General features: G+C 41.8%; 1 protein-coding gene across 1 annotated transcript; it reads right to left on the bottom strand.

The window, feature by feature from the left end:
• Positions 1-581: 581 nt before the first annotated feature.
• Positions 582-2,576, bottom strand: LOC146361074 (uncharacterized). Its single transcript, XM_084921444.1, has 3 exons — positions 1,910-2,576; positions 1,293-1,616; positions 582-1,223 (listed from the first exon to the last, which is right to left on the bottom strand). The coding sequence occupies exons 1-3, from the start codon at positions 2,318-2,320 to the stop codon at positions 582-584; spliced, it is 1,377 nt and encodes a 458-aa protein (XP_084777570.1). The 5' UTR covers positions 2,321-2,576.
• Positions 2,577-12,161: the final 9,585 nt, after the last annotated feature.

The following is a 12,161-nucleotide window of genomic DNA, read 5'->3' as shown; positions in this document are numbered from 1 at the left end:
TTGTTCCTGTTTTGACCACCAGACGTGGAGGTTGGGACCGTGTATAGCGGGGCTCCATATCCAAGTACTGAAACATTAAACCTGGGGAAATCTTTAATTGCAGAAGGATGGTGTGTGTTCGTTTGAGTGAAAACAAACTACTCCACAGTGTCTTTGTGTGCTCAGGGTAAATGAGGAACATAACCACATCTTTGTAGATTTAATTTATGATTCCACATAACACAATGTGTATTAAATAAACACTGAATGATTTACATGTAATATTAGTGTTTTATTACTTTTTTAATAATGTAATAATAGTGATCTCATACACCATTATTATTAGACATTATATATATTTTTAAACCTGCTGCTGCTGTAAAACCACTTCATTAGTTAATAGAAATTTTCATTTATGTAAGACTACAAAGAAATATGTAGTTGAATGATAGAAATTATCAAATGATGAAGATTTAGTTTGACAATGAAAACTTTTAAAGGTTTTGACACAAATAAATCCCGTGTGTCAAAAACAGCATTTTGACAGTTTACTAATACTTGTAGATGTTATATACTTTTTATATACGTATTTACACTATTTGTCACGGCTGGCGGGGTGAGCCATATTGGCGATGACGCCCAACAAGCGGCCTGGCAGATGACCGCCGATGTCGAGGCGGCGGTTCGGGACCCAAAGGCTGCGTGGCCCCCGCAGCACCAGGCGAGGCAGAAGCAGAGGCCGGACCAGGCGAGGCTGAAGCAGAGGCCGGACCAGGCGACGCTGAGGATGCTGAAGCCGGACCAGGCGACGCTGAGGATGCTGAAGCCGGACCAGGCGACGCTGAGGATGCTGAAGCCGGACCAGGCGAAGATGAAGCCGGAGCTGGACCAGGCGAAGATGATGAAGCTGCAGCAGGCGAGGACGAAGCTGCTGCTGCTGCCGGCGGCGTGGATGAAGCTGCTGTTGCTGCCGGCGGCGTGGATGAAGCTGCAGCCGGCGAGGATGATGAGGCTTCAGCTGGCGGATGGACGGGCTCCTCGGGCCCTCCAACTGACGAGGCAGGAAGCTGGCTAGGTTCCCCTGAACCTCCAGCTGACAAGTCTTGGGGCTGGACGGGCTCCTCGGGCCCTCCAGCTGACGAGGCAGGAAGCTGGACGGGCTCCTCGGGCCCTCCAGCTGACGAGGCAGGAGGCTGGACGGGCCCCTCGGGCCCTCCAGCGGAGACAGGCGGCTGAACGGGCCCCTCGGACCCTCCAGCGGAGACAGGAAAGTGCTGGCCGGGCTCTCCAGAACCCCCAGCGGAAATAGTCACTGAACCAGCGGGCACAGGGGCCTCTGGCAAACACATAGCAGACTGCAGCTGCGCAGAGCATTGACCCTGCTCAGGCAGCGACAGCCGGGTGCAGTCCTCAGCTGGCTTCTTAACCTCCAGGGGTCCAGAGTCTGCTGGGGGCTGAAACCCAGCCTCTGGGGAGGCCCTGGAGTGCGTCTCAGTCTCAGAACTGGCCAGCTCTTGAGGAATGTTTTCATAGTTATTAGGTTTGTCTCTCTGCTTAGAATAGGAAGTTGTTGACCTGTCCTTTATGGGTTGAACTGTCATGGCTTGCTGTACCGGAGGAGTTGGTGAAGATGATGGCTGAATAGGTGGTATATGGCTATAGCTGATGATAAGGCTGATGAGTCTTCTGCCAACTGAGCTATTGACTGGGCTATGGATTGTAACATAGTTTGTAATAAGTCTGGCTGTGACTGTAACTGGGCTATGGATAGTGAGGCTGAATGTGATGGAGGTGACGGCTGGGCAGCTAACTGAGCTAATGGCTGGGCAGCTAACTGAGCTACCGGCTGGGCAGCTGACTCAAAAAACACAGCCCCGGTATAAACAGTCACTAGGTCTGGCGAAACAGACAGAGTGTTTTTTCCACTCACCACAGCCGGCAACTCAGAAGTCTCGGGACCCGGCTGTGGCGATGGGCGTCGGCGGCGTGAACGTCGCTTCCTTCTCGGGGATAGCTCCGACCGGCCGGGTAATTCCACATCCGGCGGGCCGGGCCGCAGATTGCCCGGCGGGCAGTGCAAAACATTCACCACCGGGCTGGGTCGGGAAGCGGTAGCGGCTGGAGGGTGAAGGTGCAGTTCTTTCAGAATGAAGTCCTGTGCGAGCGGGTGAAGAGAGTCCAGTAGCCAGGGGTGAGCAGAAATTAGCTGCTGTAGCCTGGCTTCTACAGCGCGGTGAAATTCCTCTCCCTCACGTTCAAGCCACAGGTTAACCAACCTCGAAACGGAGTCAATCACTTCCTCCTGAAACTCCTGGGAAGGTGCGGATGCTGCTGGGTCCATGTTTGGTCGGCTCGTACTGTCACAGCTGGCGGGGTGAGCCGTGTGGTGTTGGAGAAAAGGAGGACCCAAAATGCGGCAGTGACTGATGTTTCGAGTGACGTTTATTTACAAGGTGGCAGTGGCAAAAACAGGCAGTGAGGCATGACAAAACAACTGAAGAAACCTAAACTGGGAGAACTAAATGACAAACCTGAGACCATACAAAAGGGGTGCGGGGCAGAGAGACGCAGAGACAGGAACGGAACACCATAGAACGCAGAGATACACAGATGAACGCAGACGAGCCGACAATGAACACAGACCGACACCCACTAAATATACACACACACACACAAGGTAATCGGGTAATCACACACAGGAGGGAAGAACAGCTGAACCCAATACACATGAGGACCGGAGGAGACAAGCTGAACACAATGACAACAGACCCAGACTTTCAGAACAAAACAGGAAATCTAGAACCCGAACCGGACACAAGGGGGGAGGACACAGAATAACTAGAACAGAGGGACATAATCATAAAACACAAAACGCTGGGCCAACGACCCAGCACCATGACACTATTAAAGTATATTTACAGTATTAAAATAGAATTGATCACTTTTCTCTATAAAAAAAATATTGCATATGTGTGAAATTATCCTGCATTTGTGACTGTTTAAGGTCTTACTATCTAGAGAAAAAGTCTTATTTTACTTTTGATGTGTTGATTCAGTCTGTTGTAATTTTATTGATATTTCCTGTATTTAAAAATAACTTTAAAACTCTGCAAAATTCCAGTTTGGTCTTTTATATTTGGTAGTATGGTTTCGTCTTGGGAATGGAACCACACTACAGCTGGAAGTGGAGAACAGAACCATAGAGACCAGTGACATTAGATATTATGGTGATTAATTCAGCCACAGGAGACTTGTGGAAGATGTGGGAAAGGGTTGCAAAGATGCGCAGCTACTGTAGGATTTATATGCCAACTTGATGTGTCACATGGTATTAGCTGAGCTGTGGTTGGTATTGAGATCAGCAGATCTGCTGGGATTGCGAGTTTACATTAGTGACCTTCCGTAATTTATCAGAGCATTCTTCTATCAGAAAAATCACAAGGACATTAACATGTTAAACATCATGGCTGCACAGCAAAGATAAATATGCACATTAAAAGATGGCACACAAACACACGCAAACCTGCATTATGTGGTAATTAATTGATGAGAGTACTTCAGCTTGTAGTGGGTTTTTCATCCACTTATCCTTTCCACTGAATTGTATGCCTCTATGTCTTTATTCTCTGCTGTTATTGTCGGACATAGTAGGATCTAATGACAATACAAGGGTACAAAGATGGCCCTGAACAGCTAGAAACAAGACTGTTGCTCGCATCAAGTAAAATACCACCTCAATATACCACCATGCCCTCAAAGTAACCTACCAACCCCTCTGTGACCTGCTCCTCCCCACAGCTTTGACGGCCACTTTACTCACACCATGAAACATGTCCAATGAAAGGTTAAAAGGAGAGGGCAGGAAGATTGACAGACTGTGTCTGTTAGAGAGGAAAGAGGAGGAACTGAAAATGTTTCGTCGTGTGTTTGTTTGTGCAGTGCGGTGGGTATCGTTTCAGAGGAAGCTCGCCGTGAGCCCAGTTTCCCACTGGTTCAGAGAGTCTGTGTCATGACCCTGTCTTTGTTGTCTCCTTCAGTGTGAGCTCATGCTCGACCCATCTGCCGTTCAGTCGTGTTAGATAATTTTTATCTATCATCCACTTCTTTCTGTCTACCTGCTTTTCTGTGTTGTAGTCCTGCCTATTGCCTCTCATGCATCTGGAGCATAGCGGGTTTCAACATGCTGTGTTGTTTATTAAGACTGCTGAGTTATGTAATGAATAAGTCATTCACCATATATAATTTAATGCATTTGTTCTGTCTCTCATTTCTTGCAGGTTTTCTGAAAACTCAAGATTCTTATTGTCTTTTCTTATTGACTTACTGATAATTTAATTAATTCCACACAATGATTACCTCCCCCAAAATAAACCAGAAATCTACTGTAAACAAAATCTGCTTATTACACTTTTAATGGCTACTTGTAACTCCTTTTTAAATTCCCCAGTTGAGTTTTCCGCGGCTCCCGCTGTCCCACTGTAGCTCTTGTGAAAACTAATGCCTCAAATCCGAAGTACCTGACTCCGTGGTATAATTCTCAAACAAGTACCCTAAAGCAGATGACTCGTAAGCTGGAGAGGAAATGGCGTGTCACAAATTTAGAGGATCATCATTTAGCCTGGAGAAATAGTTTGCTGCTTTATAAGAAAGCCCTCCACAAAGCAAGAACATCTTACTATTCGTCACTGATTGAAGAAAATAAGAACAACCCCAGGTTTCTCTTCAGCACTGTAGCCAGGCTGACAAAAAGTCAGAGCTCTTTTGAATCAACCATCCCTTTAACGTTAACTAGTAATGACTTCATGAACTTCTTCACAAATAAAATTTTTATCATTAGAGAAAAAATGACCAATAATCATCCCACAGATGTAACATTATCTACAGCTACTCTTAGTACCATTGATGTTAAGTTAGACTCTTTTTCTCCAATTGATCTTTCTGAGTTAACTTCAGTAATTACTTCCTCCAAACCATCAACGTGTCTTTTAGACCCCATTCCTACAAAACTGCTCAAAGAAGTCCTGCCACTAATTAATTCTTCGATCTTAAATATGATCAACCTATCTCTAATAATCGGCTATGTACCACAGGCCTTCAAGCTGGCTGTAGTTAAACCTTTACTCAAGCCATCTCTAGACCCAGCAGTCTTAGCTAATTATAGGCCAATCTCCAACCTTTCTTTCATATCAAAAATCCTTGAAAGAGTAGTTGTCAAACAGCTAACAGATCATCTGCAGAGGAATGGCTTATTTGAAGAGTTTCAGTCAGGTTTCAGAGCTCATCACAGCACAGAAACAGCTTTAGTGAAGGTTACAAATGATCTTCTTATGGCCTCTGACAGTGGACTCATCTCTGTGCTTGTCCTGCTAGACCTTAGTATCAAACGCTGCACTGTTGACCATAATATCCTATTAGAGCGTATGAACATGCTGGAGGTATTACAGGTACTGCGCTGCAGTGGTTTGTATCATATCTATCTAATAGACTCCAATTTGTACATGTAAATGGAGAGTCCTCTTCACACACTGAGGTTAATTATGGAGTTCCACAGGGTTCGGTGCTAGGACCAATTCTGTTTACACTATACATGCTTCCCCTAGGCAGCATCATTAGAAGACATAGCATAAATTTTCACTGCTATGCAGATGACACCCAGCTCTATCTATCCATGAAGCCAGGTAACACACACCAATTAGTTAAACTGCAGGAATGTCTTAAAGACATAAAGACCTGGATGGCCGCTAACTTTCTGCTTCTTAATTCAGATAAAACTGAGGTTATTGTACTCGGCCCTGAAAATCTTAGAAATATGGTATCTAACCAGATTCTTACTCTGGATGGCATTACCTTGGCCTCCAGTAACATTGTGAGGAACCTTGGAGTCATTTTTGACCAGGACATGTCGTTCAACGCACATATTAAACAAATATGTAAGACTGCTTTCTTCCATTTGCGCAGCATCTCTAAAGTTAGAAATATCCTGTCTCAGAGTGATGCTGAAAAACTAGTTCATGCATTTATTACTTCCAGGCTGGACTACTGTAATTCATTATTATCAGGATGTCCAAAAAGCTCGCTGAAAAGCCTTCAGCTAATCCAAAATGCTGCAGCAAGAGTACTGACAGAGACTAGAAAGAGAGAGCATATTTCTCCTGTTTTGGCTTCCCTTCATTGGCTCCCTGTTAAATCCAGAATTGAATTCAAAATCCTGCTCCTCACATACAAGGTCTTAAATAATCAGGCCCCATCTTATCTTAATGACCTTGTAGTACCATATCACCCTATTAGAGCACTTCGCTCTCGCACTGCAAGCCTACTTGTTGTTCCTAGAGTATTTAAAAGTAGAATGGGAGGGAGAGCCTTCAGTTTTCAGGCCCCTCTTCTGTGGAATCAGCTTCCAGTTTGGATTCGGGAGACAGACACTATCTCTACTTTCAAGACTAGGCTTAAAACTTTCCTTTTTGCTAAAGCATATAGTTAGGGTTGGACCAGGTGACCCTGAATCCTCCCTTAGTTATGCTGCAATAGACGTAGGCTGCCGGGGATTCCCATGATGCAGTTTTTCCTTTCCAGTCACCTTTCTCACTCACTATGTGTTAATAGACCTCTCTGCATTGAATCATATCTGTTATTAATCTCTGGCTCTCTTCCACAGCATGTCTTTCATCCTGTTTTCCTTCTCTCACCCCAACTGGTCACAGCAGATGGCCCCGCCCCTCCCTGAGCCTTGTTCTGCTGGAGGTTTTTTCCTGTTAAAAGGGAGTTTTTCCTTCCCACTGTCGCCAAAGTGCTTGCTCATAGGGGGTCATATGATTGTTGGGTTTTTCTCTGTATCTATGAAGCGCCTTGAGGCGACTTTTGTTGTGATTTGGCGCTATATAAATAAAATTGAATTGAATTGAATCGAATCCCGGGACCAATATTTGGAAAAAAGAGAAACAGCTATGATTAATAAAAGTTATATCTGGTTGTCAGGAAAGCTTAAGGCTTCGGTCAAAAAGGCCAGAGACCTGTTGGCAACCATTAGGCAACCACTGGTTGTAGGGGAAGAATGTGTATTCTGTGAGAAATTAAGTGCTACAGCCTCCGGTCATTGGGTGAACATGTAAAGTATCTCACAAAAGTGAGTACACCCCTCACATTTTTGTAAATATTTTATTGTATCTTTTCATGGGACAACACTGAACCTATGACACTGTGATACAATGTAAAGTAGTCAGTGTACAGCTTGTATAACAGTGTAAATTTGCTGTCACCTCAAAATAACTCAACATATAGCCATTAATGTCTAAACTGCTGGCAACAAAAGTGAGTACACCCGTAGGTGAAAATGTCCAAACTGTGCCCAACGTGTCAATAATTTGTGTGGCAACCATTATTTTCCAACACAGCCTTAACTCTGTTGGTTCACTAGAGCTTCACAGGGTGCCACTGCAATCCTCTTCCACTCCTTCAAGATGGCATCATGCAACTGGCGGATGTTAGAGACCTTGCGCTCCTCCACCTTCCATTTAAGGATGCCCCACAGTTGCTCAATAGGGTTCAAGTCTGGAGACGTGCTTGGCCAGTCAAGTACCTTTATCCTCAGTTTATTTAGCAAGGCACAGGTCTTTTTGGAGGTGTATTTCAAAGTGTCATATCTTCAATGTTGTCTCGTGAAAAGATATAACAAAATAATTACAAAAATGTGAGGGGTGTACTCACTTTTGTGAGATACTGTATATTCTGAGAAGAGAAAGGCCTGTTCCTGGTGTGACTGCATGTGAATATATATTTATCTCTGTGAACCATCACTCTTTTTCAAGTTTTGTTACAGCTTGGAGAGTAAATGGCGAGAATTTGCAGACAGAGCAGTATTTTCCATGCTATCTCAGGGTGACCCCAGTGGCCAAAGCAGTCCAAAGGAGGTTTTTGGTGTAGCAACTTCTAAACAATGGATTTCACCATAAAATAACAAACAGCTTGTTCTTGACAGCTTATATCAGCCTAACAAGCCTCTTCTGTGTAAAACATAACAGTAGCAAATGTAAATATTGTTATACTAAATGTTTAACAGTGATTTTTTTGGCTGAGGTTTGTAGTTTGAAGATACACTTGCTAATAATATAGCAGTTTACAGCTTGCACACATCAGTTTTTTGTTGCCAGTATGAGTGAAGTGCTTGCACTCTCTAGCCCCGGAATCTTTTACAATTAACTTGGCAGCAGCTCTGTGACGTTCTGTTTTTTCCTGTCTCGTTTCCCCTTATCTAATGATTGAGAATGAGTTTGAGTTGGGTGTCTGTCTGCTGTCCACTGATGAAGCTGCAGCCACTGCTTGTCTAATTAGGAACATTCAAAGAAATCCTCAAAGACAGCGCTAAATGGGTCCAGAGTTAATAACGGCAGACTTATTTTGATAATGATAGCAAGTAACTTTGACGAGAGCTTGAGATAGTCACATTTTCAGTTATGCAAATCCCATCAGCATTGAAGTCATTAGGCTGCACTGGTAGAGGAGCAGCTTTTCAGAAACAGTCAGCTGCACAGCTTCCGGTTTAAAGAATTTTGTATTTATTAGCATATCCTTAGATAAGTGATGTTTGCAAGTAAAAAAAAAAAAGATTTATATTCACTATATCACACTTTATTCAGTTTTTATTAAGTAAAGCAAATCAACATTTCTCAACATTAAACTTTGTCAGCCATGATCTGAGGGCACACAATGTTCCCTCAGGTGTCATTTGTTAAAAGCCTATGGAGCCTCTCATAGGGTGAGAGGTGGAGTACACCCTGGACAGATCACTCCTCCGTCTGCTGAGAGAACCTTAAGATCAAGTGTAGCAGTACACGCATCTCTAAGAACTTCAGTTGATTTTATATACTTTTTTGAGCTTATTAGCTAGTCTCTGCTACTACTTTGATATTCACTGACCTGTTAGTTAAATATGCTGGAACTGTACTTCCCACAAACAGATTTTTTTATGACTGTTTAATAACTGCATTTGAAATTCCCCAACTGCTTATGTAATGCTAGCTGGAAGGTGAAGTACTGTGACCACAACTTTGTTTACATTTGCACCATGAACGCATCGCAGGGATGGTGTGGGTGTAAGAGTGCCATGGGATGCCATTATTTTATTATTATTTTATTCCACTGTCACTGGAAGTAATGCCAGGCTGCAGGACAAAAAAAAAATTAATTCGACAATAATATACATTTACCTCCCTATGAGATTTAATTGGTCATTGACTGAAAGTGCTGGAAAGCATTTCCAGGTAGTTCACTTTAACTCCAGGTCATAGTATAAAGCTTGGAAAGGCTGGGCGAGTTAATAAGGCAAGGAACCAAAGCACAGAAGTAAATCAATAGCTGAAAGGTAGAAGAATAACAAGAAAAAGATCAGATTGTAGAAGTCTGTCTGCCTAAGGAAGACTTTCAGACAATACATCCTAGCATTCATTTACTTTAATAGAATCCATCCACAGTAATGCTCACACTGCCTCATCTAAAAAATAAAAAATAAAAATCAGCATAAATTGCCTTTTTGTCTTTGGAAACATTAATGGTTGTTTCATTATTTTTCCAAAAGTACACTCGAATATAAAATCAAAGCAAGCAAAACAACAAAGGCTTTTGCAAAACTATATTACATAACTCTCTTCAAGATAATGACAAAATACTTTTCCGTTGTGCTGGGGGTGAAACGCAATTTTAAGAGAAAGCGGTTTATGTAAAAATCCTTTGATTTAATTTTCTCTGACTATTGTCTCACATGACGAATGGTGCTGTCTTTGCTTCTTGAACTCTCCTTTGTGACAAGTTTTCTTTTCTCCCCGAAGCCCTGAAACATCCGTAATTACATTTCCCCATCTGTCTCCTCACACAATCCCCCATACATCACCATCAAAACAATTCCATTAACTCCCACTGCGTTAACTAAAGTGAGGGGGGGGGAGGAGTAGGGTGCATTCATAAACAAATAAGAGATGATGCCATTGAGTTGTGTGGAGGAAATGTTAGATGAGGTTAATCCCTTGAATCCATTTGCTCAGAGATGTTTTGAAAGAGATGCTCGCGTAGAAAGGGAAGAACAATCCACAGGCTGTGTTTCAACCTCTGCTCCCTCCTCCTTATTTGTCTGTCTTTGTCTCTATGCCCCTGGCGCCAGTGAAATTCCCCCACAAGATGGCGAGTTGTAAAGCAACAACCACAAGGGAAGTAATTACGGTGAGCTTAAAGCGCGGATGTGTTCAAATGAGGAGGAAAAAATAAGTTGATTGAACAACAGACCCAATAATGACCAAATTGTTCCAGACACTGATGGGAATCTCTTGACAAATTACTGTTAGGGTTTGTAAGCGGGCAGAGACACTTGCACACAAGTATACACATACAAAGTAAACAAGCTAAACTCATTGACGAGAAGAGCATCGATCCCTTGCAGATGCACTGAAATGTGAAAATTGGAATGAAAAAAATAACCTTTCTTTCAGATTTCCTCATTGTTTTGTTTTGCTTTCCACAATATTTGCATCTAGTTTTATTGCATCATTAGTTTGTCACCTACTTTAAAGAAATAGCTGCACATTTTTGAATAATGCGCATTGCAGCATTAGTCACTTTGTTAGGGGAACCTGTTCAATTGCTTGTTAATGAAAATATCTAATCAACCAATCACATGGCAGTAGCACAATGCATTTAGGCATGTAAACACAGTAAAGGCAAACGACATTGTTGTTGAAGCCAGATAAATAGATAGATAATTTTTTAAATAAAATACCAAATCACAATATCACTTATCAAGGTGGTTTTTTTTGTAAGGTAAAGGCCCCACAATAATAGAGAGAATCACTGTACTTGGCCTCCACAGTCACCCGATCTTAATCAAATAGAGCACGTTTGGTATGTGGTTTATGGGAAGCAGTTGAATAATTAAAGGGAGACACATATATCACCTAAACCATGTATGTATGTACCTAGTAACCACCTATCACAATGGAAAAATGTGTATTCTGCATTCCACATGTTTCCAGTTGGCATAAACCTCCATGTGATTGTTTGGCTAGCATACTTCAGCAGTTGTAGCTTAAATGTAAGTGGCAGACCTGACTAAAAAAGACAGTCCATCTACTCGCTGGGCTGTAGTGAACTGTGAAAAGAGCAACACAAATCAGAAATGAAGAAGAATCTTTAAAGTAAAAATTGAGCATTTTGATAAAAGGACTGGATTTTATATATCAGTTTTTTTCTCTCTACTTGAGCCCTCAAAGTGCTTTATAAAACATGTCTCTTTCACCCATTAAAACATGCACTTATTTCCAGTGTTGGGAAGGTTACTTTTACTACCTTTCACTACAGATTACAGAATACATGCCCCAAAATGTATTTTGTAATGTATTCTGTTACATTACTCAGTGAGAGTAACGTATTCTGAATACTTTGGATTACTTAACCCTTTAAGACCTACCATAGGACCAAGTCCGCCAGAGCTTATCTTTATATTTTTACATGCTGTAGTGCCATTTTTGGGAATTCATTTTTGGGATTTCAAGTTGCTATACATCAATACAACCATTATAGTCCAAATTTTAAAAAATATGTATGCATTAAGTCAATAACTACATAAATTGCAAAAAAAGTGCAATAAACAACAAAAAAATTGAAATTTGTTTGTTTTTGTTTTTTACATATATTTCTAGTTAGAGAAATTTAAGAGGTTTATCCCTCAAAACTGTAAATACAAAAAAGTTGCACAAAATAGTTTCCAACAGTAGAAAATTTATTTTGAATGTCTTCATAGTTTTATCTATCGATACACCAATTTTTATATACTGCAGGAAAAACGAAAATAAATATTATAATGCAAATTTGCAAAAAAAAAAACCCAGCATGTGCATCAAAATAAACTATTTCCAGCAGTGCAATTTGAGTTCTAAGCATCCCAGAAACAATACAGAAAAGCATGAAGCCAAACCTGACTTTTAAAAACACCAGTATATGCTTATAAGGCCCCAAAGGTAAAAAACTACATTTTCCGAGAAACTGACGTCACTTACGATTTCGGGCAGGTAATGGCGGACATATGAAAGGTCACGCTGACGTCTATTCCAATGTAGGAAGTGTTATGAACAGCTGATCAGATTGTCAAAGCATGTTTCTGGAATATTATGCTTTTGTTGCTGCAACTGCTTTTTGTGCAG

Source organism: Perissodus microlepis, chromosome 23, assembly GCF_051167445.1.
Source record: "Perissodus microlepis isolate ML-2025 ecotype Zambia chromosome 23, ASM5116744v1, whole genome shotgun sequence".
Classification (NCBI taxonomy): domain Eukaryota; kingdom Metazoa; phylum Chordata; class Actinopteri; order Cichliformes; family Cichlidae; genus Perissodus; species Perissodus microlepis.
This window is presented reverse-complemented; position numbering and strand designations above follow the sequence as displayed.